Source organism: Siphateles boraxobius, unplaced genomic scaffold (genome assembly GCF_051911475.1).
Source record: "Siphateles boraxobius isolate OS27281-9 unplaced genomic scaffold, OSU_SipBor_1 6, whole genome shotgun sequence".
Lineage (NCBI taxonomy): Eukaryota > Metazoa > Chordata > Actinopteri > Cypriniformes > Leuciscidae > Siphateles > Siphateles boraxobius.
The window spans coordinates 11,649,167-11,674,480 of record NW_027509186.1 but is presented as its reverse complement, the minus strand read 5'-3'; the positions used below and the strand labels follow the sequence as shown (position 1 = coordinate 11,674,480).

General features: G+C 39.6%; 1 protein-coding gene across 1 annotated transcript; it reads right to left on the bottom strand.

The window, feature by feature from the left end:
- Positions 1-18,611: 18,611 nt before the first annotated feature.
- LOC143715893 (transmembrane 4 L6 family member 19) lies at positions 18,612-22,890 on the bottom strand. The gene is made up of 6 exons (XM_077207751.1): positions 22,736-22,890; positions 22,230-22,421; positions 21,165-21,233; positions 20,817-20,971; positions 19,540-19,732; positions 18,612-19,055 (listed from the first exon to the last, which is right to left on the bottom strand). The coding sequence occupies exons 2-6, from the start codon at positions 22,404-22,406 to the stop codon at positions 19,041-19,043; spliced, it is 609 nt and encodes a 202-aa protein (XP_077063866.1). The 5' UTR covers positions 22,407-22,421; positions 22,736-22,890; the 3' UTR covers positions 18,612-19,040.
- Between the last annotated feature and the right edge of the window lie 2,424 nt (positions 22,891-25,314).

Here is a 25,314-nt window from a genome sequence, read left to right as displayed (position 1 = left end):
CTACTAATACTTTAATGACAGTTAGTTGACATATAGTTGCAAAATTACTTATAGTTAGTAGAATGTCTAAAGTGGACTATCGAACTAAAGTGTTACCGCTAATACAACCCCATTTTCAGAAAAGTTGCCACATTTTATAAAATGCAATACAATCAAGAATCTGTGATTTGTTCATTCTCTTGAATCTTTATTTAACTGACAAATGTAAAAAGAAAATATTTCCAATGTTTACACTGACCAACTTAATTTTATTTTGTAAATATAGGCCTAAACAAGTTTTGATTTTGATGGATCCTACACACTCTAAAAAAGTTAGGACAGCGGCATGTTTACCACTGTGTCACATCATTTTTCCTTTTAATTGCACTTTTTAATCATTCGGGAATTGAGGATACTAATTGTTGTAGTTTTTCAAGTGGAATCTTTGCTCAATCTCGCCTGATATAAAACATCTACTCAAAAGTCTATGGTCATCGTTGCCTGATTCTCCAAAAACCACTCAGTTTTAGTATGTGCAGAATGAGGCCTGGCATTGTCTTGCTTCCAGGAAAGATGTCATCTTGATGGCAGTTTATGTCTCTGTATATATCCTAATATACCATTGACCTCCAATGGTCAATGGTACCTTCACACAAAGGCAAGTCACCCATGCCGTTTGCACAGATGCACCCCCATCCCGGGACAGATGTTTGCTTTTGCACCTGTCGCTGAAGAAAGACTGGTTGGTCCCTTTCGTCTTTGGGACTGAGAGTCTGAGAACTGTCCATTTTTTTCCATAAACAAGCGGAAACATGGACTAATCTGACCACAGCACACATTCCCACTGTCTTCTATACCATCTGAGATGAGTTCAGGCCCAGAGAACTCGCCGGCATCTCCACATAGAACTGATGTAAACCTTTCTCCTTGCGTAACAGAGATTCAACTGGCATTTATTGATGCAGCATCAGACCGTGTTAAGTGAAAACGGTTTTCTAAAGTACTCCTGAGCACATGTGTCTGTATTTAACACAGTAGCATGATGGTTTCTCATGAAATGCCATCTGAGGGCTCAAAGGTCACGCAGATTCAACGGAGGTTACCTGCCTTACCCAACACAGACTGAGGTTTATCTGGATTCCCTGAATATTTTCACAATGTTATGCATGGTAGATTGTGAAAGACATAAATTCTTTGCAATCTTTGACAACTCTCTCATGATAATGGGCACAAAGTGATGAGCCATGAACCATCTTCGCTTACAAAGACTGAGAAGCTCTTTTACACCCAAACATGATACCCCCAACTATTACCAATTCACCTGCTCATTGTGGACTGTTTAAAAAGAGTTGGATAATCTAACATGCATAATCTTTTCACTTTTATTTTGCCTCTGTTCCAACTTAGTGTAGTGTGTTGTAGCCATCAATATCAAAATGTGTTTATATTAAGAAAATACAAATATTTTGTTCAGTGAAAACAATGGAAAACTTTTCTTTACTTTTCTCAGTTAAAAAAAAAAAGGTTAAAGAGAATTAACAAATCACAGATTGTGAATTTTATTGCATTTTACAAAACGTCCCAACTTTTCTGGAAATGGGGTTGTACATTAGTACACTAAACTTAATTTACTATGTTTGTCCAATTGATTTGTCAAATATTATTTGAGTATTGACGAACTTAAAAAGTTCAATTTTTTTTGAAGTAAAAACAGAATACAAGTGTTTCATATGTGTTTCCTTCATTTTCAAATAGTTCTTTTAATATACTTTAAAGAGAAACAACTTTTTATAACTCATTTCTTCTTTATCTACAGTATATCGCTCATACTTTGACAGTTTCAAAAATAAATACATTTGAGTTCAGTTTCCTGTCATACAACCCTTAACCACAATTAAGGTCATAGCTCAGCACATAGGCAAATTATTTCACACCACTGTGACACATGAGAATCATTTATGCTCACTTTTAATTCATTACTTTTTGTATTTATTTAGATTTTTCTAAGGTCACTTCAGTAGATGCTCATTAGATTTGTTACATGCGGTGTGAGACCAAAAAAGTGTCTTATTCTTTCTCTAATAACGCTTTGTTGAGAACAAAAGTTTTTTTCTTCGCATAGACATGAAAATCGATATCCAAACTTAAATGGTTGTAATTCAAGAATGCGTTGGAATATGCATTGCATTTATGTTGCACATTGATAAATTACTGTTCCTCTGTAATTTATAAAAAAAAAAATAAAAAAATGAAAACTAGAGATTGTAAGCTTTCAGATTATATATAGTTTGTCAATAGTACTTTAGGTTTTTTACTAAGATATTATTGTTTTAAATATATAATTGCAACCGTCCCACCTGACGGTGACAGTTAAAGGGTTAAATGAATATGAGCAATATATTTTTACAGCATTTATTAATGTTATAACAATACACTAAAAATGCTAGGTTGTTAGAATCCATTTTTGGGTCAGATATGGACAAACCGAACCATTGGTTTAAATTATTCAAATTTTAAACCCAACGTTTGGGTTTGTCCACATTTGACCCAAACATGGGTTGAAACAAGGTATTAGTAAATGTTGAGAATAAACAAGTAGAAGTGTTTAATGTTGTTCATGTTCACTAAATGTTGTTAACTAATGGTAACAAATGGAAAATAAAGTGTTACAAATATAAATAAACATGTTTGAAAGCTGCAAGAAAACACCTATACAGAAGTTGACTTTAAAAATATCTAATTAGTTCGATTTGTAACACAAATTTTTCTTTTTTTTTTACTTAAGTTTCACACGATTTAAAATAAAGCATGACCTACCGTAGCTCTCTATCTTGAAGCTCTAAAGAAGAACAATGTCTGTCACTTCCCTAAAGGACAGGAACTTCAGTGGCTATATATGTTTTTAAATGACGCAGTAAAAACATTTTTTTTTCTTAGTAATATGAAATTTGGTAAATTGCAAAAATGTAATTTGAAGTTGCTTTGTGACAATAATTCATTCACAACTATCTTTTTCTGTTTGCTCAGAAATTGATCATATGAATTATCAAAGGCATTCTCAGTTCAGTTCTGACTGACTATCAGCACTGTCTTAATCATCTAGTGTTGCTCACACGAAAAGTTCTTCGTCTAACACTTTCTTACTCCTCACCATATTGCTTTCGTCTGAATAAAGCCAGATGACCCCTCAGCTCATGTTTGCAGTCCACCTCCGCATTGACTCTTTGCGTGTTTTCTCAGGACAGCGATGACCCCCGGCTCTGCTGCTTTCTGACCCTCTTAACCCCCTGGAGTCAAGACAACATTTGTCTTTCTTAACTTTACTCTTTACTGGGAAAATTAGCTGTATTTCTCTGTGGATGTCGGGAAATTTCTTGCTTTGGTGTTCCACACAGAACAAACAAGACATAAATAGTATACAAACAGAAACGACGAGATTAAAAGCAGCATTTAGCATGACACATGTACTGTAGGTCAAATGGCTGACATTTATTCAGACACTTCATAGAGAAGCAATGAAGATAGCACATGAAGAAAATGCATTAATGCATTTGTTTGATGGTAATTAGTAATAAAAAAAGTCTGTGCTTGTAAATATGATATGGCTGTATATGTTTTTCTTTTGTTTGTTTATTTTGCTTCCACGTTTCTTGCAAGGTGAGGTGTACCACCACGATGTGTGAGATGAGAAGAAACGAAATAAGAGTAAAATAAACATTGCGTTATGTTCTAATAGTGCTTTATAATCAAATATAGATATAACTGTATAATATAATATTGTGCGAAATATGTCATGCCCACTGGAGCCTCGTCAATAGGGCACGCTGAATACCTCTGAAGTAAACTAACCTTGGAACATGTCATGTTCAGAGAAAAAGTTGCTATGGTTACTTGCACACCCTCAAAGTTAAAGTTGAGGTTATTCTCTTACTCTGAGTAAACTTACCCAGGTAAGTTGCATAACCTGTTTTCTTGAATACCCCCTGCTAACAAACAGTAGATAAACAACACCAAACAAAGACCATGAGAAACACCAGGGATTAAATACACAAAGTAACATGGTGAAAACAAGGGACACACTCTAAAAAATGCAGGGTTGTTTTAACCCAAATTTGGGTCATATATGGACGAAACCAACTGTTGGGTTAAAAAAATTGATTAAAAAATGTAACCCAACGGTTGGGTTTGTCCATATTTGACATAAATTTAGGTTGAAACAACCCAGCATTTTTTAGATTAGTTACTATGGAAACTAATCAAGGTAACTACAGAAACTAACAAGGTAGGCAATGAAACAAAGGAAACAGGAACTAAATGTGTTTTCACGCCATGCTTAAATTACCGTAATTATGAGATTTCAACCAGGGCCGGCCCGAGGCATAAGCAAACTAAGCGGCTGCTTGGGGCCCCTTGGCCACGACTGGCTTAACGGTAATGTTAAGCCATGTCACAAAAAAGGACGTATCCCTCTGATGCCGAAAATAGAAAGAAGAAAATGACAGTGGAGGAGAAAAAAAGAGCAAGATAAAAGTATGTTTGCATGATTATTTACGGTATGTTTTGTGCAGCAATTGACCCATTCCTATCTACGGCAAGCCCCGAGGGGAAAAATACATTGCATACACACATATACAACGAGCGCCAGTACATGATTACCGGTATTATAGTAACAGACTTTGTTGGATTCTGCCATGTACAATCCAGCACAGTCTGTTACAATAATAATAATAACAATAAAAAGATTTTGAGGACAGTTACACTGTATTGAGACAGTTGAGACATAATAATATTTTTACATTTTTCAACAATAATTGTCGTTGTTGAACCCTTGCTCTTATTATTTGGTTTCTGATTTCTCAGTTTTGTCATTATTTTAGCAAATAATTTATTTGATATGTTCTGAGAGTTTGTTTCAAGAAGTTTCAGAGAGTTAGTAAAAGAGTAAAGTAAAAGTTAAAACTTTTTTATTTAAGTAGGCTATCTATTTTTTATTAAGTATTTATTTTGTATTAATACATAACCTCATTGTATTAATTTATAATGTATCATTATTGCGTGATATTTGTGTCAATAATCGTCAAGCACAGGTGACTCCGCGTAGTGGGAGGGGGCCCCCAAATCAAATTCTGCTTAGGGCCCCCAAAAGGCTCGGGCCGGCTCTGATTTCAACATGTAAAAACATTCACGCCATAAGTCACCATCATAAAACCAACAGCTTTCCCGTCATCAGATCAGACCTCTAACAATCAAATGTTTAGCAAAGAAAAGTAGAAAAAAAATGTTTGAATTAAAATTGAGAAAATAGTTACAATAATACAAAAACTGAAACCAGCAGATGCAGTGAACTCATCAGAAACATCAAAATATTTAAGCAGAACAGTGCTGTTGGTTGAGACTTTGGTTGAGGTTGAGGTTTATATTCGTCAATACATTATAAATGCTTTTAACATTACTTATTTCAGTTTAACACTGCAATTTGAAAATGCTTTCATTTTGAGAGATGAAATAGGACCTTGTGTTTGTTTTTGTGAAAACTGAAAGTGAAAATATATGCATTGGAAATTGTTTCACTGTCTGTTGAGTGCTTTGATTTACATTAGCACGAGTCAAACAATCCTTCCTACCGTGACAGAAGCTGAATCTTGTGATTTGTTGACTTCCTCTGGTCTAAGGCTCATGTGTTTTGTCTGTCCTCTCTCCTTAGTGCTGAACCACATCAGGTGTGTCTACTGAAGTCAAGTCAAGTCATCCTCATTTATATAGCGCTTTTAACAATGTAGATTGTTTCAAAGCAGCTTTACAGAGATAAAGATATAATTTAAGGTAACAGAGATTGGTTTGGTTTTATAGTGGCTCTTGAAAAATGTTTTTTTCCAGCTAAAGTTAGTTTTGATTGATTCACTTCCGTCTAAATGATAGTTTGTTATTAAATTAGGGGCCGCTAAGACGACACCGTTCTCTCTAAACAGACTTTAAACGTGAACCTGTGATAGACGCTGATGGCTTTCACATGCGCATTAAGAATTGATTCTATAGTTATGTGCGTTTGAATATATGTGCGCAGGTTTGTAATTCCTTTCACACCATGCCTAAACAAACTACTTGTCTATAAATTTTGATGCAGAATTTTTATTTTATCTTATCACTTTGGGTAGGTACGCGAACTGAACAATTCCACAACGCTTTATCTGTAGAGTGGTATAGGGATCCTCCATAGGGAGAGGCTAGTTGGCACTTCAGCACTGCATTGTCATCGGGTCCAGGCGAAAGTCCTTCGTCAGATCTGGAAACGGCCTGGATCCGGCAGGCTGCGGGAAAACCTCGGGATAAACAAAGACACTAAAATTAGCGTAGATGCCATTCTTCTTATGATGTAACGAGTACATCAGGATTTGAGGGAAGTGTTCCCAGTTCCGGCTGACCTAATCTAAGCAGCCTAATATTGAATTATAGAAGTCTATAGAGTGTTATGTGAATGCTAGGTCAAAGAGATGTGTTTTTAGTCTAGCTTTGAACTGATAGACTGTGTCTGCTTCCCGGACAATGTTAGGAAGATTGTTCCAAAGTTTTGGTGCTAAATAGGACAAGGATCTACCGCCAGCAGTCGATTTATATATTCTAGGTATTATCAACTGGCCGGAGTTTTGAGATCGCAATAGACGTGAAGGACTATAATGCATTAAGAGCTCGCTCAAGTACTGGGGAGCTAAACCATTTAGTGCTTTGTAAGTAATCAGCAATATTTTAAAATTTATACGATGTTTAATAGGGAGCCAATGCAGTGTTGACAGAACCGGGCTAATATGGTCGTACTTCCTGGTTCTGGTAAGAACTCTAGCGGCTGCGTTTTGGACTAGCTGTAGTTTGTTTATTAAGCGTGCAGGGCAACCACCCAGTAGAGCATTACAATAATCTAGCCTTGATGTCATGAACGCATGAACTAGTTGTTCCGCATTTGTCAATTGTTGTGAGTCATCAGATACAGTCAGATCCATTTGCAACAGTTTATTGAGGAAAAGCAGAGTCAACAGGCAAGGGTCCAGTACCAGCGAGAGTCAATGGAATAGAACAGACAGTAGCATAAAGGAAACCAGGCAGGAGATCTGGGCAGGCAGCAGACAGGATGAGATCCAGAGAACAGGCAGTAGGGTCAGTGGGCAGGCAGCAGACAGGAGAAGATCCAGAGAACAGGCAGTAGGGTCAGTGGGCAGGCGGCAGACAGGAGAAGATCCAGAGAACAGGCAGTTGGTCAAACACACAGGCAGGATCACAATCGGGGAAAGCGCTTGGAATTGAACACAATGGTGAAACAATACTTCGCAGTGACCAAGCAGTGAGCGTGAGAATATATAAGGCTGGGGATGAGGTGCAGCTGTGAGCGTGATCATTATCCACAGGTGAGGGTGTAATCAGTGCCTGAGTGAAGCATGGTGGGATTTGTAGTTCCAGAACCCGTCAGTATTCGGGAGAGCTCGACCTTTGTGTGTGAACGGGGAAACTAGCGGTCGTGACAGAGCCCCCTCCCTGCGAGCGACTCCCGGCGCGAGAATGTTGGCGACGACGGGGTCTACCACGTGGTCGTGGGGCCGGTCTTGTTGGGTGGTTTAGGTGGAACTCTTGGGTAAGCGTGGGATCCAGAATATCTTTGAACGAGATACTGTAGACAGCCACCCCGGCGCCTGGAGTCTAAGAGCTCGTGCACTAGATAGGTCTCTTCACCCTCCACCAAGAGGGATTGCGGAGTCAAATCTGCGGCTCTCTCCTCTCCTCCCTCGATAGGCCCTGTGGCTGGCTTGAGTAGCGAGACATGGAAGGTAGGAGCAATGCGGAGGTGATTAGGCAGGGCAAGCCGATATGACACTGGGGTGATCTGCCGAAGGATCTTGAAAGGACCCACATATCTCGGGCTGAGCTTTTTGCAGGGGAGCCGAAGACGGAGGTCTCGAGTGGAGAGCCAGACCCATTGACCAGGCCGATACTCCGGGTTGGGTCGGCGGTGTCGGTCGGCCTGTCTCTTGCAGCGGTTGATGGCCCGTTGGAGGTGAGTGTGTGCAAGGTTCCATGTCTCCTCACTGCGTTTTAACCAATCCTCCACAGATGGGACATTCGTTAGTTCGCCGGACCATGGGAACAGGGGTGGTTGGAATCCGAGGACACATTGGAAAGGAGTCAGTCCCGTAGAAGGTTTTCTAAGTGAGTTCTGGGCGTACTCAGCCCACATTAAGTACCGACTCCAATCCTCCTGATGAAGGTGGCAGTAGGATCGAAGGAACCGAATGATCTCCTGGTTGAGGCGCTCGACTTGTCCATTGGCCTGGGGATGGTACCCGGACGTAAGGCTTACGTTAACCTGAAGCATTTGGAAGAAGGCTGCCCAGACTCGAGAGGTGAATTGGGGACCCCTATCGGATACGATATCGTCGGGCAGCCCGTAGAACCGGAACACTGAGTTGCAGAGGTGTTCGGCCGTCTGTAGGGCAGTGGGAAGTTTGGTGAGTGGGATTAGGCGGCAGGCCTTAGAGAAACGGTCTACCACAGTGAGGATGGTGGTGTAACCGTTGGAAGAGGGCAAGTCGGTGACAAAGTCAACAGCGATATGTGACCAGGGGCGCTGTGGAATTGGAAGTGGTTGAAGTAGACCGGCGGGCAGTAGTCGAGACGCCTTCTGGGCGTTACAGTTTTGGCACTGTTGGACGAACTGGGTGGCATCGTGGACTAACGTGGACCACCAATAGTGATTTTGAAGGAGTTGGATGGTTGCCGTTATTCCTGGGTGCCCAGAGCTGGGAAGAGCATGTACGTGTTCCATGACTCGTCTTCGGAACGTCTCGGGGACGTGAACCTTATCTGGAGGACATTCTGGCGGAACTTCTTCCTGGGCGTTGGCCTGGCTGAGCTCGGTCTCGATATCCCACTGGATTGGGCAGAGAACAAGGTCGGGGTTCAGGATGGTTTCAGGGGACTGGAAGGTCAGGTCCGGGTCGTGCTGGCGAGACATTGCATCTGCTTTAGTATTCTTTGACCCGGGACGGTAAGTGACCGTAAACTGAAACCGACTGAAGAACAAAGACCATCTGGCCTGTCTGGGATTCAACCTCTTGGCTGTACGGAGGTACTCTAGATTTTTGTGATCCGTAAATACCGTGAAGGGATGTGAGGCCCCCTCCAGCCAGTGCCGCCACTCCTCGAAAGCGGCCTTCATAGCCAGCAGTTCCCGATCACCCACGTCATAGTTCCGCTCTGCTGCATTGAGCTTCCTGGAGTAGTAGGCGACGGGGTGCAACTTGGAGGGAGATCCTTGCCGTTGGGACAAGATGGCGCCCAAGCCCGTGTTGGAGGCGTCCACCTCAACTACAAACGGTAACTCCGGATTTGGGTGGTGCAGGATGGGAGCCGTAGTGAATCGGTGTTTGAGTTGGTTGAAGGCGTGGGTTGCGTCCTTATTCCAAGGGAGACGTACTGTGTTCTTCCGCACCAGCGAGGTCAGAGGCCCAGCCACCGTGCTGAAGTACCTGATGAAGCGTCGGTAGAAGTTCGCAAACCCAAGGAACCGTTGTAACGCCTTCAGAGTGGTGGGTTGCGGCCACTCTACAATGGCCTTGACCTTACCCTCATCCATAGCCACGCCTTCAGGACTGATGACATAGCCTAGGAAGGTGGTAGAGGTTTGGTGGAATTCGCACTTCTCAATCTTGGCGTAAAGTTGGTGCTGAATGAGTCTCTGGAGGACTGCCCGGACGTGAAGAATGTGGTCTTTTAAGTTGTCTGAATAAACCAGGATGTCATCAATGTAGACGATGACAGTTCGATGGAGCATATCCCGAAATACCTCGTTGATAAAGGACTGGAAGACCGCTGGACTGTTCGCCAGGCCGAATGGCATAACTAGATATTCATAGTGCCCCGTGCAGGTGGAAAAGGCGGTTTTCCACTCGTCTCCATCGCGAATGCGGGTCAAGTTGTAGGCGCACCGCAGATCCAGTTTGGTGTAGACTCTGGCTTTGCGAAGGAGCTCCAGGGCGGCAGGCACTAAGGGTAGTGGGTAGCGGAATTTGGTCGTGCAGTCATTGAGAGCTCTATAATCAATGCAGGGTCGGAGACCGCCGTCTTTCTTCTGAACAAAGAAAAAACCTGCCGATGCAGGGGACGTTGAAGGCCGAATGAAGCCTTTCACCAATTCCTCCTCGATATATCTTCGCATGGCCTCGGTCTCAGGTTGAGAGAGCGGGAAGATGCGACCCCTGGGAGTAACAGCCCCTGGCACCAGATCAATGGCACAATCATTGGCGCGGTGAGGAGGAAGCCTTGAAGCCTTCGTTCTGCTGAAAGCCTCTGACAGATCGTGATATACAGATGGAAGATGATTCGTAATAGTGTACTCTTGGGGCTCAGTGATACTCAGGACTGGTAAGGGTGTAACAGTGGTGAGACAGGTAGTATGACAGTTCCTCCCCCAGCAGATGATTTGACCAGTTGCCCATTGGACATGAGGATCGTGCTTACGGAGCCAGGGCAGGCCCAGAATGACAGGTGTGTGTGGAGCATGTAATACGAAAAATTGAATGGTCTCACGGTGAAGGGCACCAGTCTGCATGCGAACTTCCTGAGTGATGTGGGTGACCAGGCCAGAGCCTAGCGGCCGCCCATCGACTGCTTCGACTGCGAGGGGACAAGAACAGGGAATCAGAGCAATCTTGTGACGCCTGGCATAATCTCGGGACATGAAGTTCCCAGCGGCCCCAGAATCAATTAAGGCGGACGTAAACACTGCTTGGCCATTAATCATGAACTCAAGGGGTACAGAGACACAGGAATTGGGATTGAGAGAATCAATAGTTAGACTCACCGGTGCTACATCTCTCAGAGGTGGTCGTGTTGGACAGTGGAGACGAAAGTGGCCAGCCCCTCCGCAGTACAGACATAGATTCTGAGACCTTCTTCTCTCCTTCTCCTCTGGAGTCAGGCGGGAGGTATTTATCTGCATGGGTTCGCTGGTCTCTGTTGACGCAGAGTGAGAACCTCGAGGGAAGGGAAAGTTGCGGATGGAAGACATAAGTCGCTGGCCGGGACGACGAGCTCGCATGAGGTGGTCTATTTGGATAGATAAGTGAATGAATTGATCAAGGTCCTTTCCCTCATCGCTACAGGCCAGCTCGGCTTGCAGCTCATGGTTTAAGCCTCGCCGGAAGACCACCTTCAATGCATTGTCGGTCCAGTCCGTCTGAGCCGCGAGGGTGCGGAATTCGAGAGCATAATCAGCGGCTGTTGACCGACCCTGCAAGATTTCCAGGAGACGGTCCTCCGCTCCCTTACCCTCCTTGGAATGTTCGAAGACCGCCCGAAACTTCTGAAGGAAATCAGCAAAGGTGGGGAAGGAGGAACCATCCGGTCGCCATACTGCTGTGAACCAATCGAGGGCGCGACCGGTGAGCAGCGAGAATACTAAGGCGATTTTGCTGTCATCAGTGGGATGAGACATGGGTTGTTGGGCCAGATACATTGTGCACTGGAGGATAAAACCCTTGCAATTACTTGGGTTTCCGTCGTACTTCTCGGGAAGAGCAAGACGGGGGTTTGAACCCGCGGAGGGTTGAGGCTCAGGAGCGCGCGGCGCGGAAGGAGGCGCGGACCCCGAAGATGAGTCGGCGGATGAGGTTTGTAACGCTCGGACCGCTTTAATTAACTCCTCAGTTAGCGTGGTTAAGTGGTTTAACTGGTGATGGTGAGCCGCGAGCTGATTGGCTTGAGCAGAATAAGCGGCTGACCACGTAGATACCGTTGCTGGATCTTCGTCTGGCGAAGTATTCTGTTGTGAGTCATCAGATACAGTCAGATCCATTTGCAACAGTTTATTGAGGAAAAGCAGAGTCAACAGGCAAGGGTCCAGTACCAGCGAGAGTCAATGGAATAGAACAGACAGTAGCATAAAGGAAACCAGGCAGGAGATCTGGGCAGGCAGCAGACAGGATGAGATCCAGAGAACAGGCAGTAGGGTCAGTGGGCAGGCAGCAGACAGGAGAAGATCCAGAGAACAGGCAGTAGGGTCAGTGGGCAGGCGGCAGACAGGAGAAGATCCAGAGAACAGGCAGTTGGTCAAACACACAGGCAGGATCACAATCGGGGAAAGTGCTTGGAATTGAACACAATGGTGAAACAATACTTCGCAGTGACCAAGCAGTGAGCGTGAGAATATATAAGGCTGGGGATGAGGTGCAGCTGTGAGCGTGATCATTATCCACAGGTGAGGGTGTAATCAGTGCCTGAGTGAAGCATGGTGGGATTTGTAGTTCCAGAACCCGTCAGTATTCGGGAGAGCTCGACCTTTGTGTGTGAACGGGGAAACTAGCGGTCGTGACATCAATGAGAGCATATGACGTAATTTAGATATATTTTTAAGATGGAAAAATGCGGTTTTACAGACACTAGACACATGACTTTCAAATGAAAGATTGGTATCAAAGAGCAGACCCAGGTTCCTAACTGACGGCGAAGACTTAACAGAGCAGCCATCAAGTGTTAGACGGTATTCTAGGTTATTACGTGTGGAATTTTTTTGTCCAATAATTAGAATATCTGTTTTTTCAGAATTTAGTAGTAGGAAATTACTAGTCATCCAATTTTTAATATCAACTATGCATTCCGATAATTTTGTGAATTGGTGAGTTTCGTTAGGTTTGGAAGAAATATAGAGCTGAGTATCATCAGCAAAACAGTGAAAGCTAATTCCATGTTTCCTAATGATATCTCCTAAAGGTAGCATGTAGAGAGTGAACAGCAACGGTCCTAGAACTGAGCCTTGTGGTACGCCATACTGAACTTGTGATCGATAAGACATCTCTTCATTTACTGCTACAAACTGATAGCGGTCAGATAAATATGATTTAAACCATGCTAATGCAATTCCACTAATGCCAACATAGTTTTCTAGTCTATTTAAGAGAATGTTGTGGTCAATGGTGTCAAATGCAGCATTAAGATCAAGTAACACTAATAGAGAGATACAACCACGATCGGATGATAAGAGCAAATCATTTGTGACTTTAATGAGAGCTGTCTCAGTGCTATGGTGCAGTCTAAATCCTGACTGGAAATCCTCGCAGATACCATTTCTTTTAAGAAAGGAACACAGTTGTGAGGATACTGCCTTTTCTAGTATCTTTGACAGAAAAGGTAGATTTGAGATCGGCCTGTAATTGACTAATTCTGTAGGATCGAGTTGCGTTTTTTTAACAAGCGGTTTAATCATAGCCAGCTTAAAGGTTTTTGGTACGTATCCTAGAGACAAAGATGAATTAATGATGTTAAGAAGAGGATCTATGACTTCTGGAAGCATCTCTTTCAGTAGTTTTAAGCAGAAGCCGAAGCTTCAGATGGACGTCAGTACAGAAGGCCAAAACAAAAGTTGGGTTAGCTTTTCCCCCAAGAGGAACAGCTCTTTGACTCCTGACGATGTTATGATGTTGTCATGTTCCTAAAAACTGCAGTGATATCTGTTCTTGAGTTCCTTAGAAATATGATAGTTGATTCTTTGTACATTGGTGTTATGTAACGCATCAGTAATTGGCAAAGAGCGACTAGAGCAAAAGTGCTTTTAGGCATAGTAAATTGAATGGCTTATAGGGTTATGCACATTGAACTGTGATACAAATAATAATAAAACAACATTCCCAAAAGTGATCACATGGGATAATACACCACAAAAACTCTATATTTACGACTAACCTCACCCAAAAACATCCATAATTGATATTATATTAAAGGGTTAGTTCACCCAAAAATGAAAATTCTGTCATAATTTACTCTCAAATTGTTCCAAACCTGGTTACCAACTCGAAATATCTTCCTTTGTGTACAGCAGAACAAAGACATTTATACAGGTTTTGAACAATTTGAGAGTGAGTAAATGATGACAGAATTTTCATTTTTGGGTGAATTATACCTTTAACAGATTTTACAGAATAATCTATATTATATTATTTAGAGATTTAGATTTATAATTTATGTTTTATTTTATATCATACTTCTATTGAAAAGTCTGGTGCAAGATCTTAAAAAAAATAGATTTATAATTTATATCATATTTTAATTATTCTAATATGCTGATATCTTATCAATGTTGAAAAGTTTCGCTGCTTAATATTTTTGTGGAAACTGTGAAATACTTCAATTGAAAAGTCTGGTGCAAGATCTTAAAAAAAATAGAAAGATGCATTAAATTGATCAAAAGTAACAGAAAAGACATTTATATAATGATATAAGATTTATATTTCAAATAAATGCTGCTTTTCTATTCATCAAAGAATCCTGAAATAGAAGTATCACAGTTTCCACAAAAATGTTAAGCAGTTTTTTTTTTTTAAATGATAATACAAAGCATTATTGATAATTGATATGCATTAAAAAAGAATATTAGAATGATTTCTGAATGTGACGCTGAAGACTGGAGTAATGATGCTGAAAATTCAGCTTTGTGTCATAGGAATAAATTACATTTTGTGATAAAAGACGGTTATTTTAAATTGCAATATTATTTCACAATATTCCTGTGTATGTTCAATGAAATTAATGCAGCTTTGCTGAGCATAAGAGACTTCTTAGAGACATTATTTAAAGTTAATTATAATCTGTAATTTTGTATAATTGATATTTATTTCATGTTGATTATTGTGAAGGCTACACACTTAATTAAATTTTACATTTTAATCATTTATAATTGTATACATTCGTTATATATTTATACAGCATCATCTGAAATTGTTTACTCAATTATCAATGATGTTTTGTCTAGACAGTATGAGTGACTAGTTTTAAGAACAAGCATGGTCAGAAATATGACCGAGTGGTTTGCACACATGATCAAACCTATCAAAATATGTTATTCATGTGGGTAAACATGAGTTAGTCCATCTTACGACAGTTCCCTTTTGTTTAGTCACTGCGAGTTGCGTCAGTGAATGGAAAAATGGGGGTTTCGCTTAGAAGCCTATCACCTTCGAGTTTTAGAAAACTAGCCAATGCCATGAAAATGCCATGAAAATGCCGCGATATTCTATAATCTCCGAGTGGAGCCAGTGTCCTCTCATGTCCTCGCCCCCAGTGGCCGGTAATAGGACCCGCTCTGTGTCATCGCTTGCTCGCTGTTCCACTCCTCGGACTGGATACGTACGATATTCTCCTCAGGTGAGCTTCTCCGAGAAGCCCTGAGTTCCTCCTACACTGATGATGCCGTCACCAGAGTGCATACCCGGTTGGTCAGCCCTCGTGATTGGCTAGGTATTCCATGTGCATGGTTCCCCCGTTGGATGACCCCCACATGTGTATTTCCATGGTAAGTCTCCATCGAGCTTGTGTCTTTCCCTCTGTCTCGAGGTTGAAACTTTCCACCCTGCGGGCTGGATACCTCAGAGTTTTCCATATGCATCCCGTACTCGGGTCATATGTGACTATTGTTGACTGCTTTGCATCCAGTTTTAGGAAGTAAGTCATTCTGTAAGTCCTCCCTTCGGGCAGGCATTGTTTGCATATTTCCATTGAGATGTGCTTCCCAGTGTACCTTGGTATTCCTGTGTTAAGTAGGAGTCCTTCGTCCGTGCTAGTCTCACGACAGGGAGCTCAGACTTACGCAGGGCCCTTGCAGACAGCCCATGTGGCGTGATTAGATTGGGACCCCCATTTTGTCATTCACTGATGTAACTCGCAGTGACTGAACGAAAGGGAACGTCTCGGTTACGTACGTAGGAGGGAAAGGAGACGTTACGTCCCTCTGCCACAACCGCTGTACCGCTGGAACGGCCTGGAGGTCAGTCTCGTCTGAAAACATAATGCGGGATTGCCAGCGCTCCTCCTTTTATGCGCTATGCAAATTCCGCAGACCCGAGGCATTTTCAAAGCATTTTCATGCCATTGGCTCGTTTTCTAAAACTCAAAGGTGATAGGCTGCTAAGCGAAACCCCAATTCGTCATTCACTGACGCAACGTCTCCGTTCCCTCCTCAGGGAACGAGGGTTACATACTGTACGTAATCGAGACGTTCCCAATCCTGAAACCCTCTGAACCCCATTCGTTTCTTGTTCTCTTTCTATTTTAGGCCTACCTGCAAGATAAAGTACAATAATAAAATGAGTGTGTGTCAGCTTTAACTTCCTCTTTCTATGTACTTTTCGTCGCAGCTCTAGCTCTAACCAATTCTGCGACTAATGTTGTCTGCTTTGCATTCAGTTTTAGGAAGTCAAGGATCAAAATAAATAAACCTCAGCCCACATAAATTAGCTGTTCAATTCAGTTACTTGAAAGTCATTTCCACGAAACGCAAAAAAGGAAATAACTTTATAAGAGTTGCGTCAACTTTCCCCATCATTTCTTATTTTGTTTCTCATGGAAGACAGACAGTCATGTGGGTTTGGAATGACATGAGTGTGAATGAATGTCATTTTTCTGATTTGGTGATGTATTTCTTGAAGCGTCTCATGGGAACGGTAGCGTGACTCTGATCAGATTGCTGGAGCTGCACGTGAGAGGCTGCAGGTTTTGCGGTTCCTGTGTTCATCTCTTTCAGAAACATAACGTACTCTGAGTCATTCATTGTGTTGGAGGGGACGGAGTTTCATCTGTCAATATTTGCGTGCCGAAGCAGAGCAGGTTTGAAAGAGCGAGAGGAAAGTGCAGCGCTGTGACAGAGGAGATGCCAGCAGAGAGAAACAATAAGAAGGAAAAGAGGAAGTAGAGAAAACAAATAAGACAGACTAAATTTATGAATTACATCCTGAGAATCCACAGCAGGGGTTTCCTCAACTCAGTGCTATTATAAGCCGGCACTTTCCGGAAAAGTGCAATGCAAATTCTATTCAAAGTGTAGGTCTAATAACAGTGGAAATGTTTTTTTCTATGTCATATATTAGACATAATATTATATGTACTTCTTTGTTGTCTTTTAAAGCTGTAATCACACCATAAATTACTACAATACACAGTTTTAGAAAAGTAGCCTAAGTGGAATGATATTAGTATGTTTCCATTGTTTGTAAATGTGTTGCCTATTTCAGGTGTTGCTATTTGTAAATAATAATAATAATACTATGAATTTGATTTTCACACCATGTCACCATACCAATAAAAATATCAATATCTAGGAGAACAATTATAATCATGATGTTGCACACACAGAAGAGACTTTTATTTGTGTCACACTCTGTGAAATCAACAAACACAACAAGAAATTAGGTTTCATTTCACAGTGTGATGCAATGACTGCAGTGTGACTTCATATGAAAGTGAAACTGTTTTTCAATAAACTCACATTACACAACCCCCAGATATGCATGATGTCAAAGAACATAAGAACAATGTAAACTATTAGACCAAAGAAAGACTGTAACTCACTGACAGTAGAATTACATTAATAAGACAATAATGCTCAACACTAATGCAGCATCTCTTATAACGCTATACAACTGTGAACTTTATTGCATATTCAAATATTTAAAGTCCCACTGTAGTCAATAATTTCATAATTATTATAGGATAGGAACATATTTAAATGTTCTATCCTATGCCTTAAAAAAGCTTGAATGTAACGCTACACCCTTGCCTCATTTAATATACACAGATTCTATGAATATGTAAATGAGCCCCGCCTCCACTCACTCACACCAGCTCAGAGATCCACTTGTTGACGATCACTCGTTGACCTGATTGTTTACAAGGTAGTTTGTGATGTCAGAAACACCAGCGATTTCAAACAACGTTTGTGAGACTGTCTTTGATTCACTGCAGTTGTAAGGAGAAAATACTCAGCAATGTTGACTTATGAATTTGCACATAGTTTGTCTTAAACTTTGATCAGTTTCCGGGTCACAGGCTGGAGGACGGAGAGGCGAGGAAACGAGGAAGCATCAATTTGAGTATTGAGAAGCCCCCCAATGTACCCTCAACGGCTAGAGAATACCCATAATGCACTGCAAGAGTCACGTGTCAAATCAATGTGTCTCTCCAGAAGATTGCGCCCACAGCTGAATCATTCATCCATCTATTTTCCAAAACGCTGGTCCAATGTGGCTACAGCATAATATCATACAGGCATAAATTCATTTTTAAATGATTATTAAATAGTTTAAATAAGGTTTATACATAGTTTCCATGACAAGAGATCAAGATAAATACTACTGGAGCTGACAGTTTGCTAAGTTTCGAATGATTAACTGTGCAAAAGCAACAGCCTTTCCGGCGAACTCAGTGTCTGAATTAACTCACTCATTTCACAATTTGTGGCCTATATAGCAAAAATGTAGTACAATACATACTATTTTAGAGGCTGCTCACTGAAGCGTAAATGGGTCGAGCTTGAAGGTCCAGCCACACACTAACTCCACACATAACCCTATCTCTAAACCGAATAAAGTCAAACTCCATCCAGAGGGGGAGCTGAACATCATTTGGCTCTGCAGTGAGAACCACTTCACTATTTTGGGAGACCCACAGACATATTATTATGGATGTAAAGATACATGAAATATGTGGCCCTCTTGTGGCCACTAAAGAAGCTTTAAATATGCTGAGGTCATGATTCTGACGTGTCCAGTCCAACATTGTTGTTTCAGATGTGATTTTTTTTTTTACAAAGAATCGCTCATATATACAATTAGATTAATTAGATTTTAATCTTCTAGAAATCAAACGATAAATAGAACATCTATTAACACTCAGCATTTCAGTTTTAACAAAACTATATAAACCCAGTATTTTATTACATACTTATTCATCAAATTACTCACATTCCTACAGTGTATACAGATTAAAGTGCGTTCTGAGAATATATGACATTATATTAGTCACATATATATACAGTACATATTTTAAATAGCTTATTTATATTTGTCCAGCATTGTGCTGAACCAGCTGAGCAACAGGCATGTGTGGATGGTGTAAAAGATTCAGGGATGTGAAAACTGACTTTCCTAATCCACTTCTCATTTCTATTTTTTTAAGTAGTCATAGCTGACATTTTAACCCCCCAAAAATGTCATCCTCACATGCAGATGCAAATAATACAACCTCTAGTCATTTCAAGCAGGAACAACCTAAAAAGAGAGAAAAAAAAGTGGTTAATGATTTTTTTTTTAATGCTGTAGAAAAATGCAACATTGCAATAAAGAGTCTTATCTTATCTTTAGAAAATTAAAATATACTTAAAAAATTTATATTATTTATATTTATATGAAACATCTACAGTATGGCATGCACTTAAAAACATTTGTAATTACACATTTGTAATGATGACGTATAATATTACAAATAAATTAAGACGAAAAGTTTATTAAGATGTAAAGTACTGTTAGTCGACGCATTATTATACGTGTACTTTAAAGCACTAAAGATTACTAAAACAATTATTCAATATGTAAAACTTTTAATTTGACACTGTTACAAAGTGCACTTTAGTACACTTAAATGGCCTTTTATTTCATTAATATAATATTAGGTTGCTTTTTTTATATAAAAATAAAAAAAAAGAAGAAGATTTGAAGTACACTACAAGAGTAGGCTCTTTGTAAACATTCGTACCTTCTTCTTGCAGAAGCCCGGCCCAAACATGAACTCCAGGGCGGCGGTGAGGAGATGCAGGACGCAGAAGACGAGCTCAAAGCCACTCGCTGCCATGAGAACAGAGAAAAGAGCCGTATTCCAGACCACGACACCTCGAGGCTCCACACAGGCCGATGCCCATCGCCCCCGATCATACAGGTAGAGATTCTCTCTGCGTTAACAGACACGGAGGATCACGGTCGGTCATCATTTACTTACATGAAATATCATTATGCTAAAGTGCACTGAATTTTCACAACGTAACAATGATAACTGTTGTGACCCAGGCTAATTGGAAAAACATGCATGGCGGCATTTCTGCAAAATGTTATTACGTTGCATCTTGCACGTTTTGCGATCACTTTCAAAGTGTCCTGGAACAACATTTCTGTCCGAAAATGTAGTCGTAGCTCTATCCCTACCCCGAAACCTGACTCTACCCAAAACGTATCCCTAAAACCAGAGTAAAATTATGTGAATGACACTGATGTGTAGAAGCACCTAACCCTGGTCGTAAGCCTAAACTTCATTCAAACTGTAAACTTGTCCCTTAAATCTGATTGGATTAAAACAAAGATGTTGATCCAGGAACATGTTGAACTCGGTGAAATCACGTTCACCCTCGATCGTGTTTTACGGGACTTGCACTCAAAGCGCTCCAACACAGTATTATATCAGGTGAGTTACCGAGCAAGTGTACTGTGTCAGAAAAGCCATACATATGGAGCTGATTATGTGATGCAAATGTCAAAATGTATTAGTTTACAAATTATGTACTATGTTAAAAAGTGTTTTAAGGTCATATTGTGCAAAGAGCCAAACAAAAAGTCTTAATAATATTCAATAGCATCATAATTTTTGTGTGAAAAGAATTAAAAGGCGTTGCTGTTTTACTGCCTCCAGTTTTCATTTCATTACAGCTAGAAACTGCAGTGATTTGTATTTATTTGTACACATTTTTACTTTTCAATAGCCTACTCTAGCATAACCGGGAAAAGCCAACACAGGAACTAAAAGCCACAGTTTTGATGTCAGGTGGGAAAATCAACTTAACAGCTTTTTGTAATGCAGTACTTTAACGTTTAATTGAGCTAACAAAAGTATGTCGGTCACATCAGGTTTGTTTCACATCTCATTTGTTTCCAAGTGTAATAACGATACCAATGTTTACGATTTTGGCTACTGAATAAATAATTGCAAGTTACCACTTTTTCTAAACACGGGTAAAGAATATAACAATCTCAGGCCTTACTCACCCACTTTTGGCTTGTTTTAATGGCCGTTCCCATTTTAGGCCTTCAGTGCCATTGTGTAAACAAAAGGGTCCCAGCGTCAGCCCAATCCCACTGACCACGAAACACAACCCCGCTGCCACAATAGCCAAACACGTGTACCCCAACTTACGCAACACCTGGACACATGACAAAAAAAACTCAGGATAGTTTACAGGACAGTTCCTAAAAAATTCCCCCCAAAATTGGTTCAGTGATTTTACATCATTAGGACAAGATATTTGTTTAAAGCATCATTATGATGATCATGTTTGAAAGAAAAAACAAAAAAAAAACAAAAGAAAAACACAACGCATAATTCAGTTCTCTTACCTCAGCAGTAAAATAACAGCATCCTGTCTTTTCGTAGTGTGTTGTGAAGCCTCGAGCAGCCACAAGCACCTGACAAAACACACAACAGTCATCAGAGCAATCTAGTTTGACGTAAAATACAATTGCGTCATGTGACAGTGAAACCCCATTGATGATTCTGCATGATGATCTGAAACATTCAAGACAAAAAAGACAAAACCTCTTTCAAATGAGGATGTTGAAACAATAACAAAACCTTATTGAGGAACAACTGTATTATAACTATTATATTGTATATATGAAGTGCATTACTGATTAATGCAGGGGTTTTCAATCTTTAAGATGACACGGACCACCAAATATGATCATCCCTGTGTGAGAGACCCCATCCTAAAACTTATAAGGCATCTGTCTTTTATAAACACCCAATTTATTCACAGAAAAAAGTTTCAGTTAAATTATACTCACTGTAGTAATGTTGTTATTTACTTTTTGTTTAATTTTAATCAATTTTTTTATTTTATTAATTTCAATCTAATTTAATCTATTTAATAGATTAATAATGAATCATTTTTATTTTAATCACATTTTTATTGACGTGCAATACAATTTTGTCATGTGACAGTGAAACCCCACTGATGATTCTGCATGATGATCTGAAACAGTTCAAGACAAAAAAGACAAAATCTCTTTCAAATGAGAATGTTGAAACCAGAACAATAACAAAACCTTATTGAGGAACAACTACAGTAGTCAACATTTGAAGTGGATCAAAACCTTTCATCAAAGTTATACATTAATTTTGACCAATACCCGTTCTTGTCTTAGATCCTTTTTTGAACCACTTCAAATGTTGACTACTGTACATTGTTATGTATATATTAAGTGCATAATATGAACTCATTAAGTGCATTATTGATTAGTGCATTTGAATAATAATAATAATTAGTATAAAATATTATAATATACATATTGATTATTATTATAAAACAAAAATGTCTTTATCATGTTATTAAACAGTATCAGATCTCCTATTCAACCAATAAAGGACTAGAAAAGCTTCACGGCTAGTGTAATGAAACCCACCAGAAGGCCAGATGCCCATATCCCAGAGCACCACTTGGCCTCTCTGGTCACATGACCCTCTGTCAGGTACTGAGACTTCATGTCTGGAAACAGCAGAAGCACGTTTGCCAGCATGCAGATGATGGCTATAGGCATCAGAGCCGTTCCCACACACCTGGAGCAGTGACTGACACACATCTCAGCACAGGGATCCTGCAGCAACACAACATTGACATTACTCTTCATTTTCCACTTTTCCCAGATCACTGTTTTGTGACTACATACGCAGCATCGTCATAAATGCTGTCTTTATGAACTATATGCCATTCATTGCATTAGATATCAAATTTGTTTTGCAATGATTATCAACCGTTGATTTTTATGTTTTACTGGATGTAGTAAGACTCCTCAAATTTACACAGGTGTTTAGCAGAGTTCATCACATTAACTAGCAATATTTTTATGTTGTATATAATTTTATGCTCAAGTATGTACTTAGTGGACTTGAAATAATGAAAAAGGCCTACCTGTTGAAAGACTGTAGAATATAGTTTCCGGATGACAGTCGTCAGAGTGTTTTCTGTAATGCTGAGAAGAGTCTTCAGCCGTGATTGAGCCTTCAAGTGTTAGGATGAGGAACTTCCACTGCTTAAATACAGACGAGTGTTTCCTACCAGCGCTTCTGTGACACACACAGGCACAGCCAGATGAAGATGTTGAAACCAGAATGACTAAAACTGCAGTTTGTGTTTAGAAATACAATAAGCTCTCATTTGTTAGTTACATTAAGTATAAGCAATAGATGTTTACAGCATTTATTAAGCTTCGTTTAATTTTATTTATTAAAACAGTTAATGTTCGTGTTACAGTTTACACAGCATTAACTAATGTTAGAAATACTTTTAATTCTATAGTGTATTTGTAAATGTAGATATTACCATTAACTGAGATTAATAAATGCTGTAGAAGTTGTTCATTGTTAGTTTATGGTAAATAAGACTAATATTAAACAAATTAAACCTTATCCAATGACACTGATTTGTTTATAGAAAAAAATAAGATATGACAGTGAACACTGCAGAAGTGAAATAAAGCAGACAAAACAACAAATCAAGAGTGGCCGGTTGTATAAACTGCTTATTAAAAGTTAGTCATCTATTTTCTTTCTTTAAGACTGCTCCAACTTCAGTGTTAATGTTATTATACATTATGAATACAAAACATGTCCTAATGGGCGTCAGATACAATCTTACAGATACACAAGCTAAAAGAAAGAGATTAAAGGGGTGGTATAAGGCTCTTTTCACAAGATGTAAAATAAATCTCTGATGTCCCCAGAGTGTGTATGTGAAGTTTTAGCTCAAAATACCCCACAGATATTTTTATACAGCATGTTGAAGTTGTCACTTTTTTTGTGTCTGTCCCTTTAAATGCAAATTAGTTTTCTGCTTCGGTCACAGAGAGCGGAGCTTCAACAACTCTTGTCCTTTTACCTCACACAGACACACACTGAACATTTCAAAAACGTTTAGCCTTTTATGGTCAAACCGGAGTTGGAAAGATGAACAACATGTAGACAACATTTCTGAATGGTAATTTCTGAATGTATGTAGCTTGTGTGTAGTTGATTTAGTCATTGACTAGCATATTCTGTCTTGATAATCTATAAATCGTGTTCCAGGGTTTATGTAAATTTTAGGGTTAGTGATGTCACTGGCCCACGAGGAATGTCATTATAGTCCCTTCCAGCCATTTGTAGTCCTTAAAAAGCAATTTATTTAAATGAATTGAATTTGCTTTGAACTTTGACCGTCGTAACTTTGCAGATGTTGTTTATGTTCAAACAGCAACATTACACCCTAACTAAAGTTAGAAAAGTCAAATCATAATCAACCACCCCTTTAAAATAGAGGAAGACAGGTTACAGTGGATTACAGATTAATAAGTACTGTAATATTCTTGCGTGATGTTGAGTAGCCTACCACAAAAACAATTTCACTTGTCCTTCCTTTTCTTAAAAAAAATTAATAAATCCGGCATTACAGTGAAAGACTTGGAAGAGAATGTGGCTAATGTATACATGCTATAATACTTTTTTTATATTAAGATGTAAACAATGTGTGTTAACATGATTTAGTTTTTTTTAAAAGCTGTAATAGCCTATAATATAATATTAATTAAATAAAAAGGCCACTTAAACAGAGTACACTTAAAGTGTACTGTACTTATTTTCCACAAGCGATGGCTTCTGAAGCAAAATTTGTTTATACTGTGCTAATTTGATGATGCTTTTGTGTCCAGTTTGTAAGCTGCAGTCACCATTCATTTTAATCGCATAGAATAGAGTAACTAGTTGTCTAAAATTTCACCTTTAGTTTCCACCGAAGAAAGAAAGTCGGTTTAGAATGACATGAGGGTGAGTAAAGAGTGTCAAAATTTGCAATTTTGGGGCAACTATTCCTTAGACCTTCTGGTGCTCTTCGGTTGACCGAAAAATGTTAAGTTTTTTTTTTTTTACAAACATGAAGCTAATTTCATTAGTGGAAACTTTTGGTACTGCAGCCAAACAAATTCTTACTGAAAGCTAATTTTTTGAGATATCAAGCTCAAATTTGGAACACAACTTTAGATTTTTGGCTTTGCTTTTCTTGCAGTTTTAGAGCATAATGTGTTGTGTATTTATCATAACAATAAAAGTAAAATTTAACTTTAAGTAAAAAAAAAAATCACTTCAGCAATAATCTGCCAAGTGTCTGCTTTAAAAACAGGCGAAAAACTTAAAGGGATAGTTCACCCAAAAATGAAAATTCTGTCAGTATTTACTCACCCTCATGTTGTTCCAATCCCATAAGACCTTTGTTCATCTTCGGAACACGAATTATGATATTTTTGAGGAAATCTGAGAGCTGGATCACTCCTCCATAGGCTTCTTAGGGATTGACACTTGCCAGCCCCGAAAAGTTATTAAAGACATCGTTAAAATAGTCCAAGTGACTACAGTGGCTCAATCTTAAGTTTATCAAGCGACGAGAATACTTTTTGTGCGCAAAAAAAACAAAAATAACGACTTTATTTCAACTATTCATGTCCTTCTCTGTGGGCCTCG